Source organism: Grampus griseus (genome assembly GCF_964374135.1).
Source record: "Grampus griseus genome assembly, chromosome: 15".
Lineage (NCBI taxonomy): Eukaryota > Metazoa > Chordata > Mammalia > Artiodactyla > Delphinidae > Grampus > Grampus griseus.
Genome location: NC_139009.1, coordinates 7,668,953 through 7,688,483, shown reverse-complemented (window position 1 = coordinate 7,688,483; position 19,531 = coordinate 7,668,953). Strand labels below are relative to the sequence as shown.

The window sequence follows — 19,531 nt, the reverse complement described above, 5'->3', positions numbered from 1 at the left end:
CTCCGGACGTGCAGGCTCAGTAGTTGTGGCTCACGGGCCCAGCCGCTCCGCGGCATGTGGGATCTTCCCGGACCGGGGCATGAACCCGTGTCCCCTGCATCGGCAGGTGGACTCTCAACCACTGCGCCACCAGGGAAGCCCCAAAATGTACCATTTTATCCCTATACGTGGTAGGCAGAAAAGTGGCTCCCCAAAGGTGTCCATGGGACCACGCATATGTCACCTTGCCTGCAAAAGGGGCTTTGCAGATGTGATTACATTGAGGACCATGAGCTGATCAGGGCGAGTCAGTGTAATCACAGGGTCCTTAACGGTGGGGGAGGGAGAGAGGAAGAGAGATTTGAAGATACCACGCTGCTGCCCTTGAGGATGAAGGAGCCATAGGCCAAGGGATGTGAGCAGCTTCCCGAAGTTGGAGAAGGTGAGGAATCAGATTCCTCCAGCCTCCAGAAAGGAGTGCAGCGCTGCCAGTGCCTTGAGTTCAGTCCAGTGAGGCCCACGTTGGATTTCTGGCCTCCGGGACCGCGAGATAACGTGTGTGTTGTTTTGAGCCTCTCAGCTTGTGGTCACTGGTTACAGCAGCGACAGGAAATGAACACACCATGCTACGGGTGGGGAAACGGTGGCGCAGAGGCCCCAGCAACGCGCCCAAGGCTGCAGCTGCTGAGTCAGCAGGATCCGAGCCCAGTGGACGGCGCTCCTGACCCCTCATGGGGCCCTGACCCTTAGGGAAGCCCCACTGTTGCCGGCTATATGGCCTCAGGCAGGTTCTTTAGTCCTCTCCATGTCAGGTGCGCAGATGAGCCAGGAGGCCTCTTAAGGCTCGCGTGGGGCTCAGAGATGACGACCCCCGGCTTATGCAGGGGTGCTGTCCGGGGCACAGGTGCCGGACCCACAGCAGCGTCCCCGCTGCCCCACACCCGCGGGGGGCAGGCCCGCCTGGCCCTCCTCCTGGATGGGCCGTAGCTCGTCTTCCAGCTCCTTCTTCCGGATTCCTTCCACAAAGGAGAAGTCCAGGCTGATGTGGGCTTTCCCCAGGGGCGTGTCCACCCTGCTGCCCACAGCCTGGTTCGTGGAATTGGGGACCATGTCAGAGAAGAGAGGCACGCACTCCAGCAACTTCCCGGGGCTCCTTGTTGCCCTGAGGAGAGGGGACTGTTAGGGTCACCGGCTGTGGGAAAACAGGAGAGGCCTGAGCAGGAAAGAGAAGGGAGCCGGGAGAAGATGGCCTCTGCAGGAAGCATCGCCTGGGTGATCCGACCCCAGATTCCGCTCCGGACCCGGGACTCAACTCTCCAGCCGAGAGATGCACACTCCCTCCTCCTTGCACCCAGGGCTCCCTACACAGGTGCTTCCAGGACCCCTTCACCGTGATGCTTGGCCAGCCGAGGGAGGGACCACGCCCTAAACCCCCTCCACCCCACCCCCAGGCCTAAGACACCGCCTCACACGTGGTGGGGACGCCATGTTTTTTGGTTGATTTTTACTTGAAATCTAACGCACACACAGAAAAGTGCACCAGTCACAACTGTACAGCTCAACCAGCGCCCACGCGATGAGTGCCGTGCAGCCCCACCTGGACCAGGAAATAGAACGAGACCCACCTCAGATGCCTCCTTTTAACCCCTCAGTCACTGCCCCGACCTCCAGGGCGACCTGGGCTTGACTTGTTTTGCCTGGTGTTGAACTCTACCTAAACAGGTCCCGGTCTCTTCCCTCTGGCTCCTTTCTCTCAAGGATGTGTTCCTGAGATTCACCTGTGTTCCCGCGTGTGGTGGCAGGCCCTTGGTTCTCAGTGCTAAACGGTATTCCGCCGTGTGATTTGGGTGAATCCTCCACAAGTTATTTATCTGTTCTGCCACGGGGGCGTTTGGGTTTGTTTCCAGTTTTGGGGTCTTAGGAGCGGTGCTGCCCTGGACATGCTTTCTGGTGACTTCCGTAACTGATGGATGGAGGAGTGAGTAAATGTCTGAGTTAGGACGAATCTGATGAGCCTTCCCTGCCCTTGTTTAGAGTTAACTTTGTGCTGCCCCGTGTCAAACATAAGAGACAGGACCAGTCTTAAGAAATAGGATCCAGGCTCTCAGCCGGCAAAGTCCACGCTGAGGTGGTCCCATCGTCTGGGCGGGCCGAGGGTTTCAGGGGTCAGGTTGCTCATACACAGCCCGGGGCAGGGAGAGGCTCTGTAGCCTGAGAGACTGGGCCAGGGGCTCAGGGTAGGAATTCAGGCCCCATGAACTCAATCTTCGATCGCAGGGCAGACGGCAACCCCTCAAGGCCAGCCATACAGATGTCAAACCTTCCCTAAAGCCCACAAGGGCCAGGCCAGTGTGGCCACCACCTTGGTTGGCTTGTTACACTGCTTGGCTTCCAATCTGGTCTCTAACCACGCTTTATACAGCCAGATTACTTCTCCCATTTGTTCATTCCTCCAACGTGAACTGAGTGCTAAATAGTTATTGGGTGCTGGGGGTGTTTGTGCAGTAATGAAGCCATCTTTATTCGATGTGCCAGTGGGTGAAGACCACAGTGGTCTGGTCATGCTTGCTCAGGAAGGGGAGATTTCTCAGAAGGAGCCATTCGGGCGGGGTCTTGAAGGATGAATAGGAGGCCATCAGGCTGACAAAGTGGGAAGGGAATTTCAGGCAGGGGAACAGCATGCACAGAGGCATGGATAAAAGAGAGCCTGTGTGGGCTTCCCTGGTGGCGCAGTGGTTGAGAGTCCGCCTGCCGATGCAGGGGACGCGAGTTCGTGGCCCGGTCCGGGAAGATCCCACATGCCGCGGAGCGGCTGGGCCCGTGAGCCATGGCCGCTGAGCCTGCGCGTCTGGAGCCTGTGCTCCACAATGAAACACAACAGTGAGAAGCCCGCGTGCCGCAAAAAAAAAAAAACAAAAAAACCTGTGGGTCACCGTGGGGTGAGCAAGGAGGCCGGGGAGGGAGGCAAGGTTGGATCATGGGAAGTGTTGTAAACCATCCTGAAAAATGCAGATTTACTGAAGGATTCTAAGCCAGGGAGAGATATAGTCAGTTTTGCAGTTTAGGAAAATCACTCTGGTGGAGGATGGACTGGCGGTGGTGATATTAGACACAGGGAATTAGTTTACAAAGCGTGTTCACCCAAACGCATTCTCTTTGTGGCGCCAACCCCACCTCACTCTACACTGCGGACACCCTCAGGCAAAGGAAAACATTTCAGCAGCTGATGCCTGTCGTTTCCAATGGGTTCGTCTCACTAAAATCAAGAAACACTGGGGAAAAGTAATTTCTAAATACGTAAGTCTTTTCTTTCCCACCAGACCCCGAGTTTCTTGACACAAGGTTGTATTTTATTGGTCTCTGTACACTTCTGCATCAAGCACACAGTAGGTCCTCAATAAACATTAGATGAATAAATAAACATTCTAAGTGCAAGTATGTCAGACAGGAACGTGGTTTGTCTTACCATGGGGTCATAGTCTTGCAGGAAACTCCAATTCTGACCCCTGGATAGAAAACACGGCGGCAGTGTGAGCCCTCCCTGCGACATTTTGACCATGTTTGTCCCCGGGTCACAGGAATCAGTTACTGCCACGGATGCATGGATTACATCACGGAGGAACTAAAATCAGTAAGTGGAACAGATGCCAAGGATCAACAAGTGTTTCTGGTGGAGCCTGTACAATGAACACACATTTCAGTGGAGTGGAAACTGATGCCAGAGGGTGTAACAGGTGCGTCAGGAACCCGGATGCTGGCTCACCCTGTGCCGGGGTCTGCTGGGGTATCTGCCAGTATTTCGCAAAGAAAAACCAGTTTTCACTTCCCCAAAGCCTGGCAACCTTCCAGTGCGTGTGGCAGAGGAAGGTAAGGCGGGGGAGGGAAAGTGACAATGAGAAAAATGGTGTCAGCTGTGCTGGTAGTTTAATTTTTAATCTATTTTTTAAAAGTCAAACAATTCTGTAAGACTTGGAAGAAAAGCAGGTTTCTCTGCCCCAATCCTCAGACCCCGCGAGACCCACAACCTAGAGTCAGTTTCTTAGCTGTTTCTTCAAGCCTTTCACCTCCATATTCTGAAAGAATAAACGTGCACTGCCATTTCTTGACGTCCTAAAAATGTAAGCTTACCTACTGGCTTTCTACTAGGGGAGATAATGAATTAGCATTCTTCACCCTTTCTTCTTCCCCATTTCTTCCAAAACCATTGCATTATAGATGTTGGTTCACTTGATATGTATGGTTTATATCCTTCTAATTATATAAATCCTATTCATTGATGAACTAATTATACTACTTATTGCATAATATGATCCCAGTTCCTTTCTTTGTGCAGATTAGAATTTTTTCTAGCGTTAATAATGACATTTTCCCTGATTATCTTAGGTTTCTATGTACTGATCATTGATTCCAAACTCTCCAAATAAATTGTAAGGCTCCCTCTCAATATTATTTTCCACACAATCAAATGCATCAGGTCATAAACAATTTCTTTTAAATGTTTTCTCCAGGGAATTCCCTGGCAGTCCCGTGGCTGGAACTTGGCGCTCTCACTGCCGGGACCCTGGGTTCGATCCCTGGTCTGGGAACTAGGCCACGCAGCACGGCCAAAAAACGAAAAAAAATTTTCTCCAGAGCCCGAGCCCTGGGACCCTGGGTCCTCTCCCTCCCTGGGGCTGGCTGCTCTCCAGGACCACCATGCTGGGATTCCCCTCATTCTGGGCCCTGTGCCTTCCTTGCTTGTTTTCCCTTCTGTGGTTGTGGAGCACATCCTCCAGTATCTGTGCATTCACGTATTTCTGTGGTTCTGGAAAGTTCTCATTTTCTCTTCAAGTAGTTCATGTCCCCCATTCTCTCCTTGGGGAGCTCAGTTTGAAGGTATGTTGGATCTTCTTGCCCTGTTCCCTAGGATTTTAACTCTTCTTTCATGGTTTCCATTGTACTGTTCTTCTGAGTAATTTATTTTTCTTTTTCCTTTTTTCAAAAAGAAAACTTCCTTTATTCTATTATTAGTTGGAAAAATTAAATGGCACTAGACGGTCCTGTCTTTGTACATGTCCCCTATACCCCAACACATACACACACACACACACACACACACACACACTCTCTCTCTCTCTCTCTCTCTCTCTCTCTCTCTCTCTCTCTCCAATCCATCAGCAATTGTCGTAATTCTACCACTAAAACATTCCTTGCGTTCTTCCACAGATCTCCAGCTCCACTTCCTCCACCCGAGCTCAGGCCACCACAGACTCGCCCCGCTGTCCCCAGTTTCTTAAACGTCATCACCCCTGCCCACCATTTCAATTCTTTCTAAGCATAGCGGCCAGCCTGGTCATTTAAACTGTAAATTGGTCACATCAGCCTCTTGCTTAAGACCCTCCAGGGCGTCTCATGACATTTGAAAAAAAGTACCTAGACTTTAGTAAGTGCGTGGGTGTTTCCTCCTACGGCTCTTGTCCCCTCACTGACCGCCTTGGCCACATGCACGTTCTTTATGTGGTGGCGGTTTTTTTTTTTAAATACACCAGACTCTTCCGTGGCCCCTTCTCATACTTCAGGTCTCAGCCTGAATGCCACCTGCTCAGAGAGGCCTCTGTGAGCTCCTGGAAAAACAAGGCGTGCACTCTGCCCAGTCCGTTTCCTCCTGACACCAGCCACACTTTGCTCCTTGTGCCTCTGTTGCTTTTTGGCTGCCTTGTCCTGAGAGTGAGGGCTCCGTGCAGCCGGGACCAGGCCCGTCTTGCCCGCCACGGCAGCCTGACAGGGCAGCTCTCCTAGGAACTTCTGGACTGAGTGATGCTTGCAGGCACGTCCTTTGCTGGGTCAGAGGGCCAGCATCCCGCCCCAGGCGCCACGGCGTCATGGCTGCCCCCTACCCGCCGGTGCACTTTATCCCGTGAGCTCCAGCTGCAGGGCTTATTGCAAAGGGCTGATGGGCTCCCCGATGCACCAGGTGCGGCTGCCCCGCCCCCCTTGCCGGGCCCTGCTGTTCACTCTGTTGAGTCTGCCCAAGGCTGGGCTCCCTCACCTTCCCCGGCTCAGGTCCCCCCCCCCCCCCCCCCCCCCCCCCCCGCGCAGCCCAAGCGCTTTTCCACCACCGCCCTTTACCTGGCTTACTCCCTCTCACCCCTGTCTCTCGTCTCTCTTTCTCCAGAAGCTTCCTAGACCCTGAGTTAGGTGCGGGGTGCCTCTGGGGGGCGGGGGCAGGGTCCGCACCAGCGCCGCTGGCTCCTCGTCCGGCCTCTAGACCCTCCACAGCTGGCCCCGCTGCACACCATCAGCTCCCAGGGCTGCCCGCGCGGCCGTCGGGGCCTGGGGGGTGCCAGCAGGGCTCCTGCCCACCAGAGGCCCATCCCGGGCAGAGGAGGAGAAAAGGCTGTCGGTACCCAGCTGATGTGGTTCTCTGGAGCCCAGGGGTGGGGTGGCTTCCCATGGGTGCAGGGGTGTGTGTGCGCGTGTGTGCGTGTGTGTGCGTGTGTGCATGCGTGTGACCTCTCCCAGGCCTCTCTTGCTCGGACCTCCTCAGACACCACCCCCCGTGGCTTCTGCCCCGGGCACGCCACACTTCTGGGGCTCTCAGCTCCTTCTTACCCGCCGTGTGTTGGCAGAGTCATGGTTCTTCCCATGAAACTTTTCAGTGGGCTGACCCAGCTGGGCATGGTGCTCCCACCTCTGCATGACTGGGAAGCAGATACTGGGGCGGATGGCCACACACACACACACACACACACACACACACACAGCCCTGCTACGTGGAGGGAGCATGAAACGCCCCAGTGTGCGGGCACAGATGCAGGCAACACACCAACCCTCCTGTGCGTGCCCCGCCCTGGGCACCTCTTCTGGATCCTGCTCTCATGAAGGAGGTGCCAAGGGGTTGGGTCTTCATGGGTGAAAAGGATTTACCAGGTGGAAAAACTGGGGCAAATGCAAAAGCTTGGATGCAAGAGAGAACATTGGTATTTGAGCAGTGACATTGGGGCTGGAGGGGGGCCCCGGGCCCCGGGCTGTTTGGAGCTGTGTCGAGAGCTCGTGCACAATGGGGACATTGCTGCCTTCAAGCCGCAGGGCAAAGAAGATCAGGAAAGGACGAGCAGGTGAGGTGACGTGGCCGTGGTCCAGGTGAGAGGAGGTGGTGGAGCCCACGCTGGCCTTGGTAGAGGGCTGGAGTGGAGGAGACGGGGTGAGAGCTGCCGGGCCACAAAGAGCTGCCAGCACTTGTATGAGGAAGGAACTGAGCGGGTGTGACCTGCTGGGACATCAGAGTAAACGCAGAGGCTGTGGGGCTGGGACCCTGTCTCTCCTCCTCCCTCTGTGCTTCCTCCAGAGCTGGGATGAGAATGGCTGGCATTTGGTTACTTTGAAGTTTGTCTCCAAAAAAGATGAACTGAAAACCCCTGGGGCCCAGAAGCAGGCTTCCCTGGCGGTTGCTCTCTCTTGGGTGTTTGTGATCCCAGCACAACCAGGACAGGTCCCTGCTGTGCCTGAGGAGTGGCGTCTCTGACCTCCTGGAACCTCTGGAAGGGGCCCCGTGAGTGCATTTTGAGAGCACAGTGCCTGCTATGTGGAAAACCACCCATGAGGCTGACTGCGGACTGTGGTACAGAGTAGCTTGGAACAGCCTGGAACAGCCTGGAACAGCCTGGAACAGCCGTGCAGTTTGCTCAGATACCTTGGCCCGGGTCCCCTGGCCACATGCTCCAGAGACAAGGAACAGGACCAGGAAGGCCAGCAGGGGGCGTCCAGGATGACCAAGTGCCTGATGTATGGGGAGGCTGAATATTTCCATGGGGCTTGGTTGTAAAAAATTAAAATTTATTTAGAAACTATTTCAGACTGATCGATGGTAGAGGGATGGATCGCTATCAACAAAGCAAATACAATAAGGTGTTAATTGTAAATCTAGGGGATGGGTATGTGGATGTTCACTGTACCAGTCTTTCAACCTTTTTTTTTTTTATAAACTTATTTATTTATTTATTTTTTGCTGCATTGGGTCTTCGTTGCCGCGCACCGGCTTCCTCTAGTTGCTGCGAGCGGGGGCTACTCTTCATTGCGTTGCACGGGGTTCTCATTGCAGTGGCTTCTCTTTGTTGTGGAGCACGGGCTCTAGGCGCACGGGCTTCAGTAGTTGTGGCTTGCGGGATCTAGAGCGCAGGCTCAGTAGTTGTGGCGCACAGGCTTAGCTGCTCCGCGGCATGTCGGATCTTCCTGGACCAGGGCTCGAACCCGTGTCCCCTGAATTGGCAGGCGGATTCTTAACCACTGTGCCACCAGGGAAGCCCTCAACTTTCTAATGTGTTTAGAAATTTCCAAAATAAAATGTTGATGGGAGAAAAGATTGCACCTGCCAGTCCAGCTTGAACATTTTCTTTCCACAGTCACTGACCTGGAAAAGCACCCAGATTCCCTCTGGGCGGGTCTCACTGAGCCCCAGCCCGGGACGACCCTCCACCCCACCTCCCCAGCCCCGTGGAATCAGGACACCGGGTTCCAGTCCCAGTTCTGCCAGTGACTTGCTAGGTGTCCCAGAGAAAGTCATTGCCCCTTGCACACCTCACCACTTGTGATATTACTTTATATATGACTTTCTGAGAGAGGACAAAAATCCCTGGATTTGGGGGGATGCTGGAGCTGTATTTTATCGGGTTTATCTCAACCCCAAGAAGGACCTTAACCGCAGTGCTGGTAGATCTGTACAGCCTGGGCTCAGGTGTGCCCAGTGACAGGCACTGCAGACTAGGCCAGGTGGGAGCAGCACCTGGGGAGGTCCCCAAAGCTGGGGGAGGCCCCGCTGGGCTGGGAGGTGGGGGCGGGGCTTGCTCGAGGAGCCCCGCCCGCTTCGTGTAGACTCCGCCCCTTCCGTGTTGGCCGTCTAGAGAGAGTCCTTAACTGTAGTTCCCCACTGCGGGGTAGGGCGGAGGGGCCCGAGAGCCTTGCGGGGAGCCCTTGGAGCAGGTTTAAAGAGCTGAGCAAGCGTCGGGAGGGAGCAGAAATGAGGGTCAGTGGAGGAGAGGGTGGGGATGGGGTGCCGGGAGAAGCGGGGCTCGGGGAAGGCAGGGGCGCTGCCAGGAAATGTTTGTCTGCATCTTTCAGCCCTCCTTCTTCTCCGCTACACCTCCCTTACCCGGATAAAAATGTTGGCTCAACACTAATCCCCTTTTCCCTGCGTGCACACACCTTGAAGGCTTTATAAAAGGCGGTGAAAATAAACAAAGGATTCAGGGCCACGGTTCACACCTTTCCAACTGCTCCTACCAAGTCCCCAGAAAGTTTCTTAGTTTCCTAGGACAGCATCATGAAAGGTAATTTAGCTGCAGCTAAATCGACACCCCTTTGTCATCCAACCCAGCCCAACCACTTTCACTTTTGAAAACACTTTCCATCTTACTGCTTGTTATATACTTGCTGTCAATGTCCCCACCATTTTGTATGCAGCTTAAAAAAAAAAAAAAAAAAGTGAGCCTATTGGAAACATCTTTTCGTGTTTCTCTTTTCATACCTCTCACTTTAATCCGTTTCTTAGAGTTGATATACCTTAATTTACTTAGCCATTTTTTCTGTTCTTGGGCATTTATTTTGTTTTCAGGTGTGGCATTAGCTGTGATGAATATCTTCCTGCCTCTGTTCCTTTCTGTTGAATTGTTTCAACAGGACACATTCCCAGAATGGGATTGTGGGTCAAAGCACACAGACATTTTAATGACTTTCAGTGTATAGATTCAGTGTATAGATTCAACGTTGCTCTCCAGCAAGGCCTGATTGTGTCAGCTCTACTGGTCTTGCCAGAACTGGGAGCCGGGTGGTGTGTCGGGATCTCCAAGACCACCCCAGGTTGATGATCCGCTAGGAGGGCTCCCAGGACTCAGCCTATGGTGATACTCACGGCTGTGATTTATTATGGCAAAAGGAAACAAAGCAAAATCAGCAAAGGGAAACGGCACGTGATTTGAAGTCCAGAGGAAACCAGGCGCAAGCTTCCAGAACCCTCGTCCGGTGGAGCCACACGGATGAGCTCAATTCCCCAGCAGCGAGTCGTGACAACGCATGTGAAACGTTGTCCACCAGAGGGGCCCCTTGGAGACTCAGCTCCCAGGGGGCTGTCACGTAGGCACCCTCTGCCTAGCACATACCCAAATCCCAGACTCCCGGGAGGAAAGCAAGGGCTCAGCTTAAATCATATTGGGGCGCAAACTGGTTATGCACGGTGAGCCGTTCTTTTCAGGGGATGGAGGGAACCCTCCCGAAATCCAGGGTCCCAGACACCAGCGAAGGGCCAGTCTTATGAGCAGGCTTTCTGAGGACAGCAGTCTCAGGCCTGCTGTATCAAGTCTTCTGTGCTCGTGCCACATGGCTGCCTAACACTAACTACCCCCGTTTTCCCCAGGAGCGTCCTTGAAAATTTCCAGCAATTAGGCGCTCTACATTTTCAATACCAATCTAGGCTCTGGGATATCATTTAAATATTCCCTGATAGATAATTACATTAAAAATAGCATATGTATAGCACTTCAGGACTGAGAGTGTGCTCACCTGCATTTCTCCCTGACGCATCGTGACAGCCTTGTGCGGAGGGCTGATCACGTCTGGATTAGGGTGCAGAGCCTGGGGGCTCAGAAAAATCACCACTCTCACTGCTTACACGGGCAGGAGATGCGGTGCCGGGACCAGAGCCCCTGCTGACGGCCATTTTGGGTCTCGTCTTAAATTGTTATTTGCAGGGAACAGCATCCCTCATAAACAGTCTTACTTTGTGCAGAAAAGAAACTCAGTGGTTGCCACTCTGGAGGCTCTGGATTCCTGGAAGTTGGGAGCAGTGGAAAAACTATTCTGGGCTATTGTCTTTATTTTCTTTATTGTTTTCTATATTCTGTAACTTCCCACTAAGAGGCAGCCGAGTGCGTTTCAGGAGAAAGAAGTCGAATTGGGGATGATTGCAATACTCGTCTGGAGCAGCAGGGGGCAGTCTGTAGCTTTGCATCCTCTGTCGGGCCTAGAAACACCAGGTACCTCTCCAACAGTCTTCCCAGGGCTCCTGAAAGAAGCCAGGCGTCTTTCAGGTTTGAGGCACTGTGAGAATGAGTGTGATAAGGTGTCCGTGATGGAACCCAGCAGCGGGCCCTCGGTGAACAGTGGCTCAGGGCTGGGGTGAGGCTCTAACAACAGGTAGGGCCCTGGCCCGGCCGGTCGGAAAGGACTGGAGGCCTCCCGCATGCAGGTGTGCAGAGGTGAGGGGTGGAGGAGAAGGGGCAGCTCTTTTCCAGTTGCTCTGGGTGGATATCAGTATTTTAACAACTGCACCAGTACTTACAGTCTGAATATTAGCCCAGGTGCCTTCCAGCCCAAGGGCCGTGGTGTCAGTGGCCCATAGGATTGGTTTTTTTCCCAAGACAAGGGGACAAGCTACACTCTAATAGTGGACCAGACCGCCTTGGCTCTGGCCTTCCGAGCCCCCATCTGAGTCCACATGCCTTATCCCCTTGCCCCCCACTGACTCACGCAGGTCCGTGTCCCCAGGAGCCCGGGCTGGCAGACCTCACGCCTGCTCCAGGCTTGGCTCCCACGTGGTCTCTGACCTGGGCTGTGCTGGAGCTGGGAGCGCTTGGGCAGGTTGGGGGAGGGGCTGTGGAAGAGAGCATCTGGTCCGGTACAGAGCGCAGGATTTGTGTCAGGCCGACTCCATCCTAGCTCCGGCCTCACCCTCAGTGTGACCCTGGCTGAGCCACTTCATCTGTCTGCCTCCCCTGTAGTCCCTGTGCTGGGTGGCTTCATGCTGGTGTCTGATTTGTCTTCACCCCAGCTTACAGATGAAGAAACAGAGGCTCTGACAGCTTGCCTGCGCTCCTGAAGCCAGAAAGTTGGGCAGCTTGGGATCAACCCCGCATCAGCTCCTCCCGGGACCCATGTTCTCTGACCTCTCTTTACTCCCTCTCCAAGAGGGAATCTTCTGTCCTTTTCTAAAGGAAGGAGTCAGGGAAGCCTTGTTAGAGGAAAACATCTGACAGTGATTTTTGAGGACGAAGGAATATTTGAAACAAATGCTGGGGGATACAAGAGTTAGCTTTCGGGCTGCACAACCCAATTGGGTGGAAAAATATTTTGTTTACTGATACAACGTTCACGATTTCCTGCTTATTATTTTGCCAATATTAGCCTTGTTTTAATTACTGCAAAGGCCAACAGCTGCCTCAGACACGTTGGTTCTACAAATTAGCGGGGAATCTGTGAATCACAAGGGGTCCCCGGAAGACTTCACAAACTGAGCCCGGGCCTGGGAAAGGCCCCTTAAAATGCTGCAGCTGCTCGTGGAAGAAAGGTGCTTTGCTCCAGGTTATCGACTCTCATGACGTCTGAATTATGGGTGATTAGTGCCCTCCGGGGAGAGAGGATGCGTTTGCATTTGCATCTCGTAAATTCTCCCGGGAACAAGGGCACTAGAATGGGATGCCTCCTGCATTTTGCATCAGGTCTGAAATTCACTTAGTGACTTTACCTGCAGAAAGGTGGTACAATAATGGTGGTTATGAGCAAGCACTTAGCGGTCAGACCTGGATGCGAGCGCTAGCTCCTGCCCTCGCCAGCACTCAGAATGCTGAGAGCAGCTTTGCTGGTGAATCAGGCCCTGGTTTGCAGATAGCTGTCGGGCAAGCTTCTTTATGGGGCAGACTCTGCCTCAATCCCCTTTGCGCTACTTATAGTTTTCCTGTCTCGATCCCGATCTTACCCCCTCGGAGGAAGGTGGTAAGAACAGCAGTCACCCCAGAGGGTCACGGCAACCTGCAGTGTCCCAAAGTATGTGTAAAGCTCTTAGCAAACTTCCTGGCAGCTGTTGAGAGTGATGCTGGCTCATACTGTCGTGATTCCGTGGCAGCCTCCACGTAGAGCAGCCCCGAGAGCATTCCTGCAGCCCCAGTGCTGGGCTTACGGGGCTCGCTGCAGCCAGGAGCCCAAGGCCGTCTTGGAAAGGAGCCTCGTGATGGGCCTTGTGCTCCGGGATTCTAGGGAGTGTGTTAGTCATTTTGCGGCTGCAGGATGGCCTTGCCTGGGTTTCTTTGTTTTGTTGTTGTTGTTCGGTTAGCTTCGTCCATGTCCTGTTGGAAACCTCGCTTACCTCGGTTTGCCTGCCAGCAGGGCGAATTTTCACTTTCTCAATGATTATACGGATCTTAGCTATCAACGCCTTGGGTCTCATTGAAGCTAACACGTGATCATTTCTTCTAGAAAGTGGAACGAGACCTTCCCACAGCCTTATGACTGCAGCTGGGCTCCAGCTGCACCAGGCTGGCCCTACGCTACATCTCCGTGCTTCTTGCACCCTGGGACTCTCTCTGTGGTTGGCTCTTACTTGACATTCAGGTCTCAGCTCGAACCCCATCCCTTTCATGACTTCCTAATAACGAGCTCCCATCCGGCTCTCTGCCAGTCTGTCTCATCACTATTTTCTTCTTAGCATTATTATCTCAAATTATTTTGTTCACTGTCTGTTTCCTTCACTAGAGACAAAACACCATAAATGCATCTCTAGCTAGAATGGTGCCTGGCATGTAGTAGGTGCTCAGTAAACAGTTGTGGAAGGAAGGGAGGGGGAAGGAATATCCCTACGCATGATCCTTCCCTGTTTGATCCGTAGGATTCTAAGGGGTTGGAAGAGGGGCTTGACATCTCGGGTCTGGCATCCCTCTCAAGCCAGGGGTCCCTTTTGCAGCATGCTTCCTGTGCCTCTGTTGAACCGTATCCATTGCAGAGAGCTTTCCATTATGACATGCCTGGTGCTCTCCCGTTAGAAATGGCTTTCTTAGAGAGGGTCTGAACTTCTCCATTCTGCCCCTAGAACTGCTGAGAACAAGATTCACGATGGCCTTCTAAGTAACTGAGGGTGTCTCTCAAACCTCCAGTGGGTCAGCTGTTCTCCAAGCCAAGCCCCCAGTCTCTTCAAACATTCGTCCTATGACATGGGTGCTTCTAAGTGCTTCCACATCATCTCTATCAGGGACCCTGAAAAATTTGAAGGATGTCCTTCAGAGGTACAATAATGAGGAAAATACCTACCATCAAAAGGATGTTGTGAGCGTTAAGTGGGATAATACACGCAAAGGATTTAAGTATAAGGTAAGTCCTCAGTAAAGGTTAATCTTATGACACATGGCTGGGAGCTATCTTGAAAATCCCATATACTTTGGGCTGAGGGCATGTCACTCCAAAGAGAATTTGCTCTCGTTTCTGCACGTGGGGAACCATCAACACAAGGCCACTCATAGATACTTTCTTGACTTTGGTTTCCAGGCCAAACAGTGTCAATTCAAACCCCAAACCCAATGAGGGCAGGTAAGTAGATATGGATTCTCATGGGGGCCTCTCTTTCCCCCTTAGCAAGCGGGAGTTGAGACATAGGTTTCCTTGTCATCTCGTTTTGTTAATTCTTTCATTACACCTTGTCACTGAGGGTACGGGCTCCAAGGATCCTGCATTTCGAAGGAGTCTCATTTCGAAGTCCCTGCCTCGTGCAGGTCCGCCGTTTTGTTCTGGTTTCTAGAGAGCGTGAACATCAAGCCTCCTTGTTTCCGAACTTGGCAAATGTCCCCAAAGGGCAGGCGCCTGAGTTCTCAGCTTTGCCTCTGTTTTTGGCTCCCGGGGATTTCTTTTACCTGATTGTATGCGTGGCTATGCGTTTAAGAGGAGATTTATCATATATTACCCGGGATTTGTAGGTGTTTTGTGGCAATAGGCTTTTCAGATAATGGAGATTTCCATGTCGCTGGAGATAAAAAGATCTAGATCGACTTTATGACTAACTCAAACCCACGCGGTCTGAACAGAGCCAGACCGCACCCCCACCTCTGTTACACCCTGCTAACATGCAGGCTGACCTGTGGGTAAAAGCATGCTTCCCATTAGGCCTTCGGAGATACGACATCGGGCTCAGAGACCCTACCAGCACCTTCGTGGGCCTGTAGGTATGTGGACAACTTGGGCTGGGAAGTGCGGTTTGGTGACACCAGCCTCCCTTATTGTCACACTGAGGCCACCAATTGCCATCTGTCATTGTTCATCTCTAGATTCTGCTGCTGCTTCTTTTGTTTTTACAAAGAATTGTGGAATGAGGTGGACAATTTTTCTTGCTAAAATAAAGAAGATTTAGCTCCTTGGCCTTCCCCGGGGCTGTCATCCTAACAACCTCATTAAAGTGAAATGAGATTGGTTCCCAGTGACTGTTCACCAGCTCCCAGCAATTAGCTCTTTTTTTCCCACTAATCATTTAAAAAGTACACCATTCTGCAGGAAGAAGTATTTGCAAATGATGCAACAGTCAAGGGCTTAATCTCCGAAATATACAAACAGCTCATACAACTCAACAACAAAAAAACAAACAACCCAATCGAAAAATGGGCAGAAGACCTTAACAGACATTTCTCCAAAGAAGACATACAGATAGCCAGCAGGCACAAGAAAAGATGCTGAACATCACTAATTATTAGAGGAATGCAAATCAAAACTACAATGAGGTACCTCCCACACCAGTCAGAACGGCCATCATTAAAAAGTCTACAAATAACAAACACTGGAGAGGGTGTGGAGAAAAGGGAGCCCTCCTACACTGTTGGTGGGAATGTAAGTTGGTGCAACCACTGCGGAAAACAGTACGGAGGTTCCTTAGAAAACTAAAAGTAGAATTACCATATGACCCAGCCATCCCACTCCTGGGCATATATCCAGAAGAAACTATAATTCAGAAAGATAAAAGCACCCCTACATTCATAGCAGCACTATTCACAATAGCCAAGACATGGAAGCAACCTAAATGTCCATAGACAGATGAATGGATAAAGAAGATGTGGTACATATATATACAATGGAATACTACTCAGCCATAAAAAAGAACAAAATAATGCCATTTGCAGCAACACGGATGCAACTAGAGATTATCATACTAAGTGAAGTAAGTCAGAAAGAGAAAGACAAATACCATATGGTATCACTTAGATGTGGAATCTATAATATGGCACAAATGAACCTATCTATGAAACGGGAACAGACTCACAGACACAGAGAACAGACCTGTGGTTATCAAGGCAGGGGAGGGAGAGGGAAGGATTGGGAGTTTGGGGTGAGTAGATGCAAACTATTACATTTAGAATGGATAAACAACAAGGTCCTACTGTATAGCACAGGGAACTATATTCAATATCCTGGGATAAACCATAATGGAAGAGAATATGAAAAAGGAAGGTTTGTGTGTGTATAACTGAGTCACTTTGCTGTATAGCAGAAATTAGCACATTGTAAATCAACTATACTTCAATAAAAAACTAAAACTGAAAAAATTTTTAAAAAATTACATCATTCTGGAATTTTGCTCAGAACTAGTCAGTCTTGCTAGTTTGTTTCTAGATTGCACCGTTTCTCCATTCTTGAAAACTGGATCACATTTTCCTGTCCTCAGTCTACCGCCCCCTTTCTTCCTCTCTTGATTTGTCACGTGTTCTTGCATTTGATCTGTAAGGAGGGCTCAAGCTCTTTCAATTTCCTGCTATGAACTGTCTAGTTCTGAAACTGTGAAATTAATGTGACCAGAAACATTTATTTTTTTACCATCTCTCTCTTATCTGGAATGATGATAATGCAATGTCTACGACGTGAGAAGTCTGGTAACAGAGCGTGTGGATCAGAGTTGAAGTTGCATCAGTAGGCCAGATTAAGGACTAAGCTATTAAAAAAAAAAAAGCCCCCCATGTGGAACGAGTAGGATTCAGGTTAAACCTCAGGACTGGAAAGGGAAGGGGGTGGAGACTAACAGTTACTATTTAACTCCTTTCTTTCCCAGGCCACATGCCAGACCCTTCCACAAATCCTACAGCCACCGGAAGCCTCAGACATTGCAGTGTGGCCTGACTAGGATGGTGGAGAGCTGCCTACAGCTGGTTTTGTAACCTGTGGAATTTAATTATTTGTTCATTGTACATTCATATATGAACCCATCAATCTTTTAAATATATTTTATTTTATTTTTATTTCTTGGTATATACAAAGTAACTGCCCCCTCTAGTATGGGTTTCCAATCTGTGCCGAGGTGAAGGGGTGAGCTAAATAGTATCTTGGGGACCTTCTAACTCCAAGTTTTAACTCCAGCTACCGCAATGTGGAAAAACTAAGGTCGTAGAGAAAGGGGGCCCAGGTCAGCAAGAGGTCTGACTTCTGTCCTCAGCGGAGACAGGGCAAGCACTGGTGCTGATTTTCCACACTGTCATGTCTGTGTTGGGCTCGTGTGCACTTTTTCTTTTAACCTGGGAAGGTGATTTTAGGACGGCAGAGGTGAGCGGACAGGTCGCTTGGTTGTTGGTGTGTAAATCAGCAGCGCTGCCCTGGTCCTTCCCTCCCCTCTCTTTCTGTGCTGTTCCTTAGCCTTCCAAGGAGCCCAGAAAATCATTACAAATGTACAGCAAGATTCTAGCAAAGCAGAGAAGTTCTGTTAACAAAAATATTTCTTTTAATATTTTAGCTGGGAGTGCAGGCAGCTGTTAGAGGCTCTGAAGCTGAATTCCAAAAGTAAGGCAGAGCGACTGACAATCTGGGCACATTTTGACATGGAATTTCCCTTCACTGTTCACAGATGGCCATTGGCTCAGGGGCGGGGTGGTGACCATGAAACAATGTGATGCATCGGAGGGTCCCCGTAAAGCAGCGTGGTCCCCCCAGGAGCTCACGCCCAGGCTGTTCTTCCCTGCAAGGGACACGAGGGCTGCATGAGGACCATCCTCAGAGCTGGGCCAAGTTTGGAGGCACACCTTCTTCTGCGTGACCCCATAATGTCCATTACTATCCGCATCCCGTTCATCCACTCCCTGCCCACTGTGCCCAGAGAGCCGCCCAGCTGCCGCCAACCTGAACAGCGCACTCAGCTTCTAAGAGTCACTCCTCTGCCCGTACTTCAAGCCCTTTCGAGACCTGGCCCCTGCCCTCCCTCTCCACCCCCTACTGCTTCTCCATCGTCCTCCCTTTGCTCCAGACACACTAAACCGCTTGTCATTCCCAAGATACGTCAGGAACACCTGCAGTGTCATCTTCCCAGAAGCATCCTCCCACAGGACTCACCGTCTGGTACGCCAGCCCCAAGCTGGGTCCCATCCTCGCTTCTGGACAGCCCCTCTCCCCCGCAGACTGGGACTTCCCCTGCCACACGCCCCCCTGTATTCCAGGCACTTGCTCGTCTCTCCCTCCCCACCTGGGTTTGAGCAGCTTGAGGGCAGGGAGCTGCAATCCTGAGCTCCTGGGTGTCCCTGGCATGTAGCATGAGCCTGGCCTATAGCAGAGGTCCAACGAATCTCTCTCAAGTGGAGGAATGAATAAAAACTGAAAATAGCTAAAAGTCACCCAGACCAAGGCTTATACACCAGGAGATCACCAAAGTGGGATGAGGTATCAACGGGAGGAAGTTCCCACATCTGCTCATAAAAGGAATCGGGGCAGTTTCTGGAAGCTTCTGAGCAAGGGCATCACCCTTGGAGCAAGTGTGTCCTTTCACTATGCGACTGTAGGGGGGACCCTCCTTTGGCTGCCGTGTGTGGTGCGTTGGGGGCCCGTCTCCCCACGCAGGGTGGGTCCCCCAGGAAGCTCGTCCTGAGACAGAGAATGAGTTCAGGCAGGTTAGCGAGGGCAGTGCTCTGGGATCACCGTCTGTGGGAGGAAAGAGGGCCGCCCTGCTGGCCAGACGATGCCTAACAGTGGGCTTGGGGGATCTCAGCTACTCCCAGGGTTGCTCTGCAGCCCTTCCAAGTTCCCTAAGTTGGAGCAGGGGGCCAGGCCTTTACGCCCCCATGATGACCATCATGGGATGCAGGCTGCCCCCACCCCCAAGGAGGGGCATGTTATGGGTTCAGCTGTGTCCCTCCAAAAAGATGTGTTGAATTCCTAAGGCCCCGGCACCTCTGAATATGCAAGAAAATAGGGCTCACCGGGATCTCATGACTGTGGGGCAGTGTAGGTAAGAGACGTGCTGTCAGAAATGAAATCCAAAGTAGGCTGAGTGCTTTTCATTCATTAATTCATTTATTCACACAGTTCCGTCATTTTACAAATATTTATTGAGCACCTGCTATTTGCTGTATTAGCGGCACACCAGGGGCACACAAAGGAGGTGTCATGAGCCCCTCAGCCAGTCGCTAAATGGCTTTTCTGGGGTTACCAGCCAGTCAGGGCAGGGCAAGGACCAGAACTGGGGTCTCCCGGCTCCTGCCTTTCTATGCTTCTAGGGATGAACCTGCTTTCTTTCCCCATGGGATCTAGACTAGCAGCTTCATTCCCCACGTGCCTGCCGTGGCCCTGGCCACACGCACTAGGTGTAATGTGATGGCATAATGATAGAAATGGATAACACCCCGAGCTTCCTTAACCCCCCTGCTCTAATTATACACAACCCCAGAACACATTGTAATAATTTGTCATCCATTTTCCAAGGTAGAAGGCACTAACTCTTCATTAGAAGCCAAGGCTAGAGATGAGTAAATACATGTGCATGCCAGTCTGAATGCTATAATTAGAACTACCATTTGACTAA

The 19,531-nt window shown here is 51.5% G+C and overlaps 1 protein-coding gene across 1 annotated transcript; it reads right to left on the bottom strand.

Moving 5' to 3' along the window:
* Window positions 1–855: 855 nt before the first annotated feature.
* On the bottom strand, window positions 856–6,412 carry CIMIP5 (ciliary microtubule inner protein 5; the record flags this gene model as incomplete). The annotated part of the gene is given in 4 exon segments (XM_082672181.1): window positions 856–1,129; window positions 1,131–1,141; window positions 3,446–3,567; window positions 6,322–6,412. Coding segments are annotated over 4 exon segments (498 nt in total).
* Window positions 6,413–19,531: the final 13,119 nt, after the last annotated feature.